Source organism: Drosophila ananassae (assembly GCF_017639315.1).
Source record: "Drosophila ananassae strain 14024-0371.13 chromosome 4 unlocalized genomic scaffold, ASM1763931v2 tig00000054, whole genome shotgun sequence".
Classification (NCBI taxonomy): Eukaryota; Metazoa; Arthropoda; class Insecta; order Diptera; family Drosophilidae; genus Drosophila; species Drosophila ananassae.
In genome coordinates this window covers 5,550,043-5,563,202 of record NW_025319037.1, presented here as the reverse complement: position 1 = coordinate 5,563,202, position 13,160 = coordinate 5,550,043, and the positions used below count along the sequence as shown (strand labels likewise).

Sequence of the window (13,160 nt, the reverse complement as noted above, 5' to 3'; positions counted from 1 at the left end):
TCTGTATTCGCAACTATTTTTATTACAGAAGAACAATTCTTATATAAGATGCTAAATTATACATAACTGGTGCCCCTTCAATAAAAATGGAAAATCGTCGCTTATGCAACAGGATTCCCTGCTGGACCGCGGCATCCAATCGGGTTCTCGTGATTTGAAACTGAAATGAAACCTGAACAACGATCACGATAACCAGAACGTGGCCAATCGCATCCCCTTAATGTCTCCGCTATCCACCGCTCCCCCGTGGTCGCTTTTCCACGTCACTTCTGGCAGTTGTCTGCGATAGATTTTCTGGCGATAATTATATTTCAATTGTCCCTGAGTCTGCTGCAGCAATGTTGTGGTGTTTAGCAAATAACCAAAAGCTTAAGGGATCCAAATATACACTTATGTCATTTTATCGATCTAGTCCGCACAAGACAATGTACTTTCTGTATAGGAATGCCTTAGAACTACAAACCCAGGTTAACGATCTGGGTGACCTATTAGATTTGAAACTTAAATTTACCGACCATATATCTAATATGGTTAATAAAGCTATGGGTGTGCTTGGTTTTATTAAAAGAAGGTCAAAAGAATTTAATGACCCATGCAGAACTAAAACGATATATACATCATTGGTCCGTCTAATTCTTGAGTATGGATCGTGTGTCTGGAGTCCTAAATACGGAGTACACCGAGATCACATAGAATCTATACAAAAAATTTCCTGACTTTCGCTCTTAGAAGACTAAAATGGGATGCAAATCTTCACCTCCCCTCTTATCATCTTACCATCAACTTACCATTATTAACAAAAATGTTTCTATATAATCTTATTTATAGAAATGTAGACAGCCAGCATTTACTAACACACTTAAATTTTAACTATCCTACCGAAGTACTAGAAACTTTCGTCCTCTACTCCTCAGTCATTGTAGTTCGACATATGCCCAACACGATCCATTCATGGTATTATGTTTGGACTACAATGGTCTCTACCACATCTTGTCACTTTACTCCACTGACAATCTTAAATCCCTTATATTATTATTGCGTTGTCTGTGATTTACTTATGAATTCGACGAAAAATTTTTGATGTGACACTTATGCCCTAGCTTGTAGCTACCGCGTCAAGATACTTTATGTTGCCGAAGACTAAACTAAAAATTGTTTGCGTACGTTGGATCAAAATGAGTTATATACCAAATGAAAGGTATTCTTTTCATTAGACCAATTTTATCCAAACATTTGCCAAGCAGCTTGGGAGAAATTTGTGTGAATATTAAACAGTTTAAATTCACCAAATTAGAGGTGGTTTGATAGCGAAATTTTCATAATGATCGGCTATACGATCCGATATATAATTATATAAGCTTCAACTGTAAGAGAATATCACAATCACAACAATATAAACTTCGGCTCCGCCCTTAGCTCTCCTTTCTTGTTTTTTAGGGTTTTTATTTATGAACTGATCTGGTCTGTGTCCCGGTGGAGAAAAAGGGCTAGAGCCAAATGTTACGAAGAACCCAAGGTCATCTCTGCGGGAGTCTTTGACACGTTTAAAAATTTCTCTACCCATATCTCTCGCGCTGCCACTTTCGGTCCCTAAGAGCCCCGTTTTTTTAGACCGTTTCTTTTTGAGCCAGTCGCTTCAAAGCCGTACCTTCAAATCCACTCACTACTAGCCTTGTGAAATTTTAACAGATCAGATTAGGTTGCCCAAAATGGAATCCGTAGAAAGTCCCATCGATTATAATCAAACAATAAAATACTCAAAAACAAGTAAGGAAAGCTAACTTCGGGTGAAGCCGAAGTTTATATACCCTTGCAGTTGAAGCGCAGTCCGCTAGGTGGCGCCAAGCATCTTATATTATTAGATACATAGCGGATCGTATATAGTTGGCCGATCCTTATGAAATTTGGCATATCGAATTATTTTGCGAAAAGAGGAATCCATTGAAACTCCCATCCTTCTAACTTCAAAAACAACGAAGTTATAGCGAGTTCTGATCAATCAGTTATATGGCAGCTATAGGATATAGTCGGCGGATCCTTATGAAATTCGATAAATCAGATTGTTTTTCCCAAAATAGAATCTGTACCAAATCCCATCTTTCTAAATTAAAAAACACCAAAGTTATACCAATTTCGATCGTTCTATGACAGCTATAGGATATAGTCGTCTGATCCTTATGAAATTTTGTACATAAGATATTTTGGTCAAATATAACATGTGTAGAAAGTCCCAACCTAACTTCTACTACCTAAACTCTAACTTAAAAAACACCAAAGTTATGGCATTTCCGATCAATCAGTTATATGGCAGCTATAGGATATAGTCGACCGATCCCGGCCGTTCCGACTTATGTACTGCCTGCAAAGGAAAGAAGTATGTGTGCAAAGTTTCAACTCGATAGCTCTAAAACTGAGAGACTAGTTTGCGTAGAAACAGACAGACAGACAGACAGACGGACAGACGGACATGCTCATATCGACTCAGGAGGTGATCCTGATCAAGAATATATATACTTTATAGGGTCGGAGATGTCTCCTTCACTGCGTTGCACACTTTTGACCAAAATTATAATACCCTCTGCAAGGGTATAATAACAACCACAAACTCATTAACTAGAATAAGAAATGAATCTTTAAAATTAGTAAACAATTAATTATAATTGATAATTATGACTCCTAAAAATGTCTTTAGCTTAGAAAATTAACTTAATTATAAATAAAAAGATGCAATGCTTACCCTCATGAGTTTGGCTAGATATAAATGTTTTGATTAAAGTGTCTGTCATTTGTGTATATAGACTGAGTGCATAACGCAAGCTTTGTAGCTCCGATGATTTTTCTAAAAACGTCTTTTTTAATCCATTTCCTCCAGCGTGGAAATATTGTTTTATTGTATCTAAGGCAACATCCAGCACGGCACACTGTTTAGGCGACAAATTTTTTTCGACTTCCTTAGATATGTCCATTACTCCGCTAAGCGCACTTTTAACATCTTGTTTTCCTGCCATGTGAGATTTGAATAGTCGACCCATGTCTTCTATTTTAGCATTGGATGCCAAATTTTTTGCATTATCAGTCAAGTGCTTAAACATCATCTATTTAAAAAATGTAAATACATTTATTTTAAAGAAAAAAAGAAGAGGTACTCACTGTTTTGTCAGTCATTGGTGGTAGAACGATTGTTTTTTCCAATATTCGCATAACAATTTTCCACAACTCCTTAAGTAACCTCTTTAGAACAGTTTTTTCACATGTTTGGGCATACAGTGTTAATGAGCCATCCAACAAATCCATCAGTGGTCTTAAAACTTCATCGGCTTCAACGGCGACCGCATTGCGTTGAATTGCTTGGTTAGTAGCTGCAAGATTTCCGCTTCCTCCCTTAATAGATAGAAGCATGTCCCCTAGTTCACGGACGGACTGGGTAATACGAGGTTCCAAACTGAAAATTTTTAAATTTATAACGTAAAATTGTAAGTATCGTTAATTTAAAATCCCACCTGATAGCGAATTGTGAAGCCAAATCATCCAGAGAAGAATTTAAATTTTGTTGTAGTTCCTTCAAAATGTTAGCTGCGTCTTCTTCTAACTTATCCCCACCCATGGACTCAAACATTTTTTCCAATTGAACTCGTAGTTGTTGAATATTGTTCATAAGGATACATGCCTATTAATGGGTTAAATTACAATAAGTTATGTTTTTAATGGTACGCAAAAGTAAGGAAAAGTTAAAAAATTTGGCTTCGGGTGGAGCGAATATTTATAGTTACATGGTTTAAATTGAAAGTCTTTAATAGCAAACGGTGCGCGCAGTTGAAATAATTTTTTATCAACAATTTTTTTTTTGTTTTTATATGGATTTATACAGCTTTAGTAAAATTTTGCAATCCATGTATAGTTATTTTTCTCTTGTGTCCTTAGTCATATCTTTAAATATTAGCATTTAATTTTTTCATTTATCTTTTTTCACTTATCTGTTAACACGTCTGCTCTTCTGTACCTTTCTTGCGCTTTTGCGTTTACCAAAGATCGCTCACTATTTACTTTGTACTATCCGTTTAAGAACATTGGCAAAGGCGTTTCGTTACGTTAAAAAATTTTTTTTTAAATGGAAAATCATATTGTCTGCTCGTTAAAATAAATCATGCAGGCATACCCCCCAATAGCAGGAGCGTCGAAAAAAATTCGGTTTCAGAATTTACCGTTGATACCACGGAATGTTTTGAAATTAACCATCTTAGCATCCATTCAAGAAGGTAATCCTGTGCCCGGACCCCTCGCACGCACCGATACCGCGAGCTACGGTAAAGCACCAAAATTCTTACAGGTGATTTTACCTTCTTTAAGAAACTAAGTAAATCTCCAACTCTTACCTATCATAATTGTACTTTTACCTGAAGGTGAAATGACAATTATTTCTCTGAGTTAAAATCATATTATCTTTTCATCCGTTTTACAGATTGTTTATCACCTGTTCTTATATTCCACCATAATCCGAACCGGATAAATACTGGCATCAGTTGTCTGCTATTCAGTTGTTTTTAATTTTATGTCCGATAGTGACAATTTGCTGAGCTTGCCTGCGACAACATCAATCCTTATAACCCCAATCTAAAGGTTTCACTCGAAGCAATTTATTTTGTCGACCATAAATATTCGCTGTTTGACTTAGTTCAATATTCATCAATCTTTAAAAATTTCTCCCAAGCCAAAATAATATTGGTAAATATTTTGATAAAATCCATCTAATGATATAATATAATATAAACTTCCTCTCTTTATCTTAAAGCGGTCGGACGTGTTTGTTTTTGTGCGCACTGCGTTTTTATGAAATCTTTAATTAGATAACTTAAAACATTCGGTGTTTATTTATATTTACATTTTATAAAATATTGCATTTTATAGATCCGTACCGCTTCGCGTGTGCAGTGACATTTTTGGAGGTAAAATAATAATTTGATTAATTTCCTTCCAAACATAGTCCTACTCTGCTTCTTCATCTTTTACGGTGTTGCTTCTATTCTCGCTCAATAGAGATTCTTACTCTATTCTTTGCATTTTACTAGCTCACACTAACCGCTCTCTTTAATCTCCAATTTAAAATTTATTAAAAATAATTATTAAGTTTTTAATAATTATGGAATTTAAACTTGTCTGTGTCTTGAAGTCTTTTAATAAGAAAAGCTCCTCTTCCCAGCCTACCATCCACTGCTGGCTTTGTAAAAACGTTTTACACGCTAAGTGTGCATGGTTCACGTCCTCAGTTTCGGAATATTTCACGTAGGTCTGGTCTCCACTTTTGCTGTGACGTCGTGCTGTCGTCGTGCGATCTCATTGTCGTGCTGTTCCGGACGAAATGAGATCGTTCATGAGACAGACTAAAAGTGGATTCAAGGACTTGATTAGCGGTTTTCGTAAAATCAATGACCAACTCTGTGCGCTCGATACACAGTTTTGTAGTCTTCAACTACTGAGTCTCTAAAGCAAAAGAAATCCTCTTTTAATGATAAGCTTGTGGCTAATAATCCTCAACCTACTCAGTCGACAATTAGGCATCCGTTTATATCTCTGGCCACCCCAAAGGCCGGACCTGAGAAAAATTCGCCTTCCGAATATCTCAAAATTAATGAGCAATCGTCCGATATGTCCTATGTGGCATCGCTTCAAGTGATCCCAGACCCAATAATTCAAACCCCCTTAACAAGAACATCAGCCAAGTAGGGTGAAGAAAAAAAACCAAACCTGTGCGTCTAAAACTCTCACATGTTAGGGCCACTGACCAACCTTCCACCTCATTTTTCTCAGATGTGTGGAGGAGGTGTGTTAATTTCTGTAGACTCCAATTTCGCTTCTGAGGAAGTAAAATCACAAGAGTTTGGTGACATTGACTTTCTTTGCAATAAAATCATTTTGTCCGGTCAATCTTTATGTGTTACCTGTTCCTACATACCACCTTCGTCCAAACCGCCCACATACTGGCAACATTTGTCCTCTATTCGTTTCGATTCGTTGATTGCCTTTCTGATGGTGACCAGCTGATAGCTCTGGGTGACTTTAATATCCCAGAACTGGCCAGAATGTAGTCAAATGTAGAAAATTCACCGCCTTTGCAGTATAACTCCGACCACAACTTCCCTGCGAGCATGTTGGACATGTAACTCGTTAGAATTAACCACGTTAGGAATTCTTTAGGTCGGCTGTTGGACCTATGTTTCGATTCTGATCCTGATAGAATTACTCTTTCCAGAACTTTGCCCCTTTCTAACCCTCAGACAATTTTCAATCGAAATCAATTGCTTAATTGACCTTAAGACTACCTAAATTTCATAAAGTTCGTTTCTTCCGTAAAACTGACTTTATAAAATTAAATAAGTTAATTTCGGAATTTGATTGATCTGGTTTACTGGCATGCGAGTGTATAAACATAGAATTAAAAAAATTTTTTTACACCTTGAACACATTTTTCGACGCTTGCGTGCCGTGGAAATATCCGTCCGCTTCAAGAATCCGCCTTGGAATACAAAGCACCTTATAAATTTAAAGAACGTCATGGGTAGAGTTTTAAATAAAAACAAGAAAGGAAAGTGAACTTCGGGCGGAGCCGAAGTTGATATACCCTTGCAGTTCAGTCGCAGTCCGCTAGGTGGCGCCACGCATTTTATGGCCGATCTCTTTGCACAGTTTTTCCAAACTTCATACTCACCTAGCAGCAATTTCCCTTAGCCTTACACTTATAATATCCAATCAGCCAACCTTATATTTCGCCCATCTTTCGATCAAAGTGGTGTGTTATCGGATCCGCTTAAGGTCAAGCCCGTGTATTCGCCATGCCCTGATGGAGTACCAGGCTGTGTTCTGAAGAACTGCGCCGAGGCTCTGTGTAAACCGCTCCTTAAACTATTTAATCTATCGCTGGAAACTTCGATCTTTCCCCTTATGTGGAAGGAATCCTTCATTATTGGGTTGCATAAAAAAGGGCTAAATTATCAGCAATTCCAATGGCTTCATGAAGCGCCGCTCCATCACTACCGACTTATTGGAGCTAATATCTTTTCTCACGGATTGGTTCCGGAATTGCTTACAAACATACGTCATTTACACTGACTTCACTAAAGCATTTGACTCGGTTAACCATTCGCTTCTAATAATAAACTCTGTCTTTTGGGATTCCCAACTGATCTTCTTATCTGGATTTCGAGCTATATATATGGGAGAACCCTATCTGGGAAGCCATCTTGGACCCTTACTTTTACACAGTTTATTAACGACTTGCCCCTTGCCTTAACTAATTCACTTGTACTTATATACGCTGATGGCGTTAAGCTTTGTCATCAGTATAAATTTACTAGCGTCATATCTAGACTTCAATCCGATTTGGATAAATTTCAAAATTGGTGTTTAGCAAATAACCTAAAGCTTAATGGATCCCAATGTAAACTCATGTCATTTGATCGATGTAGTCCGCACCAGGCTATGTACTTTCTCTATGGGAACGCCTTAGAATGCGTATGGGTGTGCTTGGTTTTATTAAAAGATGGTCAAAAGAATTAAATGACCCATGCAGAACTAAAACGTTATATACATCATTGGTCCGTCCGATTCTTGAGTATGGATCGTGTGTCTGGAGTCCTCAATAGTAGTAGGAGTACATCGAGATCACATAGAATCTATACAAAAAAGCTCTTAGGAGTCTTAAATGGGATGCAAATCTTGAGCTCTTATCATAGTAGACTTTTACTAATCAACTTACCATCATTAAGAAACCGTAGAACGATGCTGGGTGTCATGTTGCTATATAATCTTATTTATGGAAATGTAGACTGCCAGCATTTATTTACACACTTAAATTTTAACGTTCCTATTAGAAGGAACGTTAAATTTTAGGAACGCTATCCAATCCAATCGTCAGAGAGAGGTGACGTGTTTCTGTGCTGCTCCGCCAGCAGCTATGCAAATACCAGAAAACTCAGTGAAAAAGCAAAATAAGTGGTGTGCTCTAAAAATCGCGAAAGGACGCTTTTGGACACATATAAGTCTCGAGCTTATAGTGTCCAATAACTTACACAAAATCAAAATTTATAAAATTCAAAAATTGAAATGCCATCACGACAAATTAAACCACAGCTTGTAAAAGCGGCCTCGCTGCCTGCAGTACCTACCATAAACATCAACAACATGAACGAAAGTAAGCTCTCTGTCCCAGAAACAGATGCCTTCCAATGCCTATTTCTCATTCGTCGCAAACGAAGAGCGTGCAGATCATGCTCTCCCGCTCTTCCAGGCACAAGCAGTGCAGTAACCTGGAGTGCGCAGTGCACCTCCCCAGCACTATCACCCTCTGGTCTATCAACTCCGTTATATTTGCCTATAACGAGCACTACTACATCAATCACCACATCGTGTACATCAAGCACAACAGCAACATTGGTAGCTGTCTCTCAGCCCCCCCGAGCAACAATCCAAACGGGCATTGACCGATATATCCAAGTAAAACGAAAGCTCAGTCCCCAGCCGAAAAAAAATGCTAACGCTGTCAAAGTCAACAATCAAGACCAACCGATTAATTCTCTGTCTGAAAACACACTTTCTATATTAAGCGAAGACCGTAATAATGAAGAGAATACGGAAGTTCCCAAAGCCAAGCAAAAACCGCCACCCATTTACATACTTGATCAAAACTGCACCGATATGGTAAACTGTCTCGTTAAGCTAATTGGAAATAACAATTTTCATATAATGCCACTGACCAAGGGCAATATACGGGAGACCAAGCTGCAAGTCTACACGGAGGAAAATCATCGCTTAGCCACGAAATACCTATACGACAACCAGAAAAAATATTACACCTACCAATTGAAGAGCAGCAAGGGCCTTCAAGTGGTCATAAAGGGTCAATACCCTTCGTCGGTACCAATAAAAGAAATCATAGAAGCCCTTTCAAGCGCAGGTTTTAAAGTTAAGGGAGCCATTAATATCATCAACAGACAAAAAGTCCCCCAGCCTATGTTCAAAGTTGAGCTGCAACGTGAAACGAAAACAACTCCTAAAAATATGATTCATCCCATATACAAACTACAGTATCTTCTGCATAGAAGAATCACGGTAGAGGAACCTCATAAGCGCAACCAACCTCTACAGTGTTCAAACTACCAAGAATATGGACACTCAAAGTCATACTGCACCTTGCGTGCAGTCTGTGTGGCTTGTGGCGGCCTCCATAACACTGCCTTCTGAACCATAAGTAAAACCGACCATAACTCTAAGAAATGTGGCAACTGCGGTGGAAATCATACTGCCAATTACAGGGGATGCTCAGTTTATAAAGAGCAAAAATATCGTATGAATACATAAAAACCCTTACAACAACGTTCGTTTGCCATTCACAGTAACCACCAAACCACCACGGCATCTTTGATTACATCTGGAGTTTCTTTCTCTAGCGCTCTACGATGGCCAGGACTATTAAATAGCGTAGGTTCAGCACCACTGGAACCTGAAACTATAGGATATCCACCTTCGCAGGGAAAGAGTAGGCCAAGAATCTGCATCCCCCGAAATAAAGGGTAACGCAGGAATGTTGTCCACACTTATAAGTCTAATGGTCACAATGCAAAATAATATGCAGGAGCTCATGCGAAACCAAAATCGACTAATGGAGCTTTTAGTCAAACAAAAATCCAATTAGATGGCTTATTTGAGAATCTTTCTATGGAATGCTAACGGCATTTCAAAGCGCAAAAATAAACTTAAGACATTTCTTGATGATAATAATATCGATATAATGCTCCTCTCCGAAACTCATCTAACGAACAAAAACAACTTCTATCTAACGGGCTATATATTTCATGCAACTAATCATCCAGATGGGAAGGCTCATGGAGGAACTGGGATCCTCATAAAGCAGCGCATAAAACACCATTCCCTCCAAAGAGTTGCTACAAATTCCTTGCAGTCAACTTCAATACGAATTCAGACCGTGGGAGGTCATCTAAACCTAGATGCAATATACTGCCCACCACGTTTCTGCATATCTGATATGGAGTTTATGCAATTCTTTGATACACTATGCGATTGCTTTATAGCAGGCGGCGACTACAATGCCAAGACCCACACTGGGGTTCTCGCCTAACCAACCCAAAGGGTAGACAACTATACAACGCTTTGATACAGCCAGGAAATAAAATAGACTTTCTATCACCGGGAAGGCCTACATACTGGCCAGCGGACCCACGGATGAAGCCAGACCTAATTGACTAGAAAAATTCCACGAAGCATCATTCGAGCCTAACCTTTGGATGACCTATCGTCTGACCATTCAGTTGTCCTTCTTCATCTATTTCAACATGCCGAATTACAAAATAATCAAATTTATCTCACATCAAAAAGGACAAACTGGCTTAGGTTCAAAAAGTACATAAGCTCTCACATAAACATAAGACCGTCAATTAACTGTAGCAAGGACATTCAAGATGCAGTCAACCACCTGGAAGACATGGTGACCTCAGCAGCAAAGCTCTTGACTCCTGCGACCACAGAAAAACCTCCATACTCCGCCACAAATTCCTATATAGAAAATCTAGTCCGAGAAAAGCGGCAGCTCCGCTCCCTTTCCGATCTCCTTCTTCAAAGGAAAGGCTGAAAACAGCGACACGAAGGCTCACAAAGGTTCTACGGAGCAGAGAAAAACTTGCTCAAAAATCATACATAGAACAGCTTTCCCCAAAAAGTACCAGGTGTCCTCTATGGTAAGCCCATCCTAACTTAAAGCCGCCCATAGAAGCAGATATCCCCCTTCGAAAACCAGATGGATCTTTTTTTTTTTTTTTTTTGACGCGGTTCCCACTGCATACGTACAGCCCACCTCCCGTCCAACCGACCGAGGGACGCTGCCGCGTAACGTACGGCTCGAATCGCGGGAATAGATCCGAGAAAGATAAGCGAGGATTAGGAGAAAGATATTACGAGGAAGAGTGTTGCACAGATAAGGCGGTTAAGCGATTTAAGATTGTTAGTAGAGCAAAGTGACAAGATGTGGTAGAGACCATTGTAGTCCGAACATAATACCCTGAACGGATCGTGTTGGACATATGTCGAACTACAATGGCTGAGGAGCAGAGGACGAAAGTTTCTGGTCCTTCTACTAGGAATGTTAAAATTTAAGCGTGTTAGTAAATGCTGGCTGTCTATATTTCCATAAATAAGATTATATAGAAACATGACACCCAGCATCGTTCTACGATTTGTTAATGATGGTAAGTTGATTAGTAAAAGTTTACTATGATAAGAGGGGAGGTAAAGATTTGCATCCCAATTAAGTTTCCTAAGCGCAAAAGTAAGGCGCAGCGATGAAGAAAAAGGAAGCGTCTTCCCTAGTCACCTTTGTAAAGTTTTTACTCCAAATCAAGCAGCCTCTCCTTCCATTCTTCCAGAGCTACCAATTCCAGATCCAATTCCAGCTACTGAATTTCAAACAACTGAAATCACTAAGGTCATCAAAAAGCACCTCAAGCCTAATAAGTCCCCAGGGTATGACCTCATTGCGCCAAAAATGATTATGGAGCTCCTTGCGTGCGCTAGCAATTATATAAAAATTCTATTTAACTCTATTACAAAGCTTGGCCACTTCCCCCAACAATGGAAAAATCCATTATAATAATGATACCGAAACCAGGGAAAGACAAAACTTTGGCCTCTTCATATAGACCATTAAGTCTACTTTCATGCTTATCAAAGCTTTTTGAGAAACTTCTACTGCTCCGTATCACTCCTCATATGACTTCGAATAATATAATCCCTGAACATCAATTTGGCTTCCGAGAAAAGCATGGCACCATAGAGCAGGTGAACCGTATCACATCTGAAATTCGAACCGCCTATGAACAGCGAGAATACTGTTCTGCTATATTTCTGGACATATCCCAGGCATTTGACCGAGTAAATAAAACTATTACTCCCACAAAACTGTCATGAGCTTCTCAATACATTCCTGCTTAATCGAGTGTTCACTGTAAAACAAAAAAACTTTACAACAGAAGAGTTCGAAATTAAGGCGAGCGTACCCCAAGGAAGCGTCCTCGGCTCCACCGTATATCTTCTATATACAGCAGATATCCCAACACACCAGCGTCTAACCATGTCAACATTTGCCGATGATACTGCCATACTAAAAAGATCTAAATGCCTTTTAGGTCTTGTGTTTATGTTTTGATTCGATACAATCGATATGATATTAAAAGCGCCCTCTGACTTGGCTGGTATTTTTGAATTAGAAACATTCATCCTTAACACTTTCCCTTATGAGAATTCAAAAATAACAATTCAATTGACAAACTTGAAAATTTTATGACTCTATATAAAGCTAAATAAATGGTGTTTTTCTCCTTCAGAAGAGTCCAATCTTGTTGCAAAGAATGCGGAGACGAGTATTGAGGATCGGCTTTGCCATCATATCTGCGAGTTGTTCTTCAGTCGGGATTTGTTCGATTCCAAAGCAATTCTTCAGCAATTCTTTCCCTGATGAAGTAATTTCCAAATTCTTGAGAAGTGGGGTTGAAACAGCTTTTCAATCCGAGAATCTGAATCGCTCCAAAATCCTTGCGGCATATCCTTGTTGAATAATTTGTAGCCCATTTTCTTGTTTCTTGATTTCGAGTCCCCAGAAACACTCAGCCTTGCTTGAGACAATTTTAAACTCTGATTTTAACTCGCTCAAAAATTCTTCCAAATCTTGCGTATCTGTTGCTGCGGCGAGTCTGTCATCTTCGTAAACAACGAGTAGAATCTTTTTGCCATTTCTTTCCCTGACGTAGAGACATGGATCTGCCTCGCTGACTTTGAAATTGTGTTTCCGCAGGAAACCTCCGAAGCGTTCTTGCCAACATCTCGGCCCTTGCTTAAGCCCGTAGAGACTCTTCTTCAATCCGCCAACAAGCCCCTGTCCTTGCTCGTATCCCTCAGGTTGTTGCATGTAAATTTCCTTGTCGTCCAATTCACCGTATAGAAAATCTGTCGAGACATCAATTGTTTTGAGCGGATTGTTTCCATTCTTGCGACAGAAAGTTTGGTCGTAATCAATCTCTCGTCTCTGGGCGAATCCTTTGATGACCAAGCGAGCTTTGTATTTGTCGATACTTCCGTCGGGGTGGGTTTTGACTCGATAG

At 39.1% G+C, this 13,160-nt stretch overlaps 1 protein-coding gene across 13 annotated transcripts in view; it reads right to left on the bottom strand.

The window, feature by feature from the left end:
* Positions 1-13,160, bottom strand: part of LOC6501778 (protein unc-13 homolog B) — a 279,574-nt gene that overhangs the window by 18,858 nt on the left and 247,556 nt on the right. For all 13 annotated transcript variants that reach the window (XM_044717638.1, XM_014904016.3, XM_032455875.2 and 10 more), the window contains 3 exons: positions 3,501-3,667; positions 3,151-3,442; positions 2,738-3,095 (listed from right to left, as the gene is read on the bottom strand). In XM_044717638.1, the coding sequence (XP_044573573.1) occupies positions 2,738-3,095; positions 3,151-3,442; positions 3,501-3,667 (817 nt within the window). The remainder of the gene's footprint in view (positions 1-2,737; positions 3,096-3,150; positions 3,443-3,500; positions 3,668-13,160) is intronic.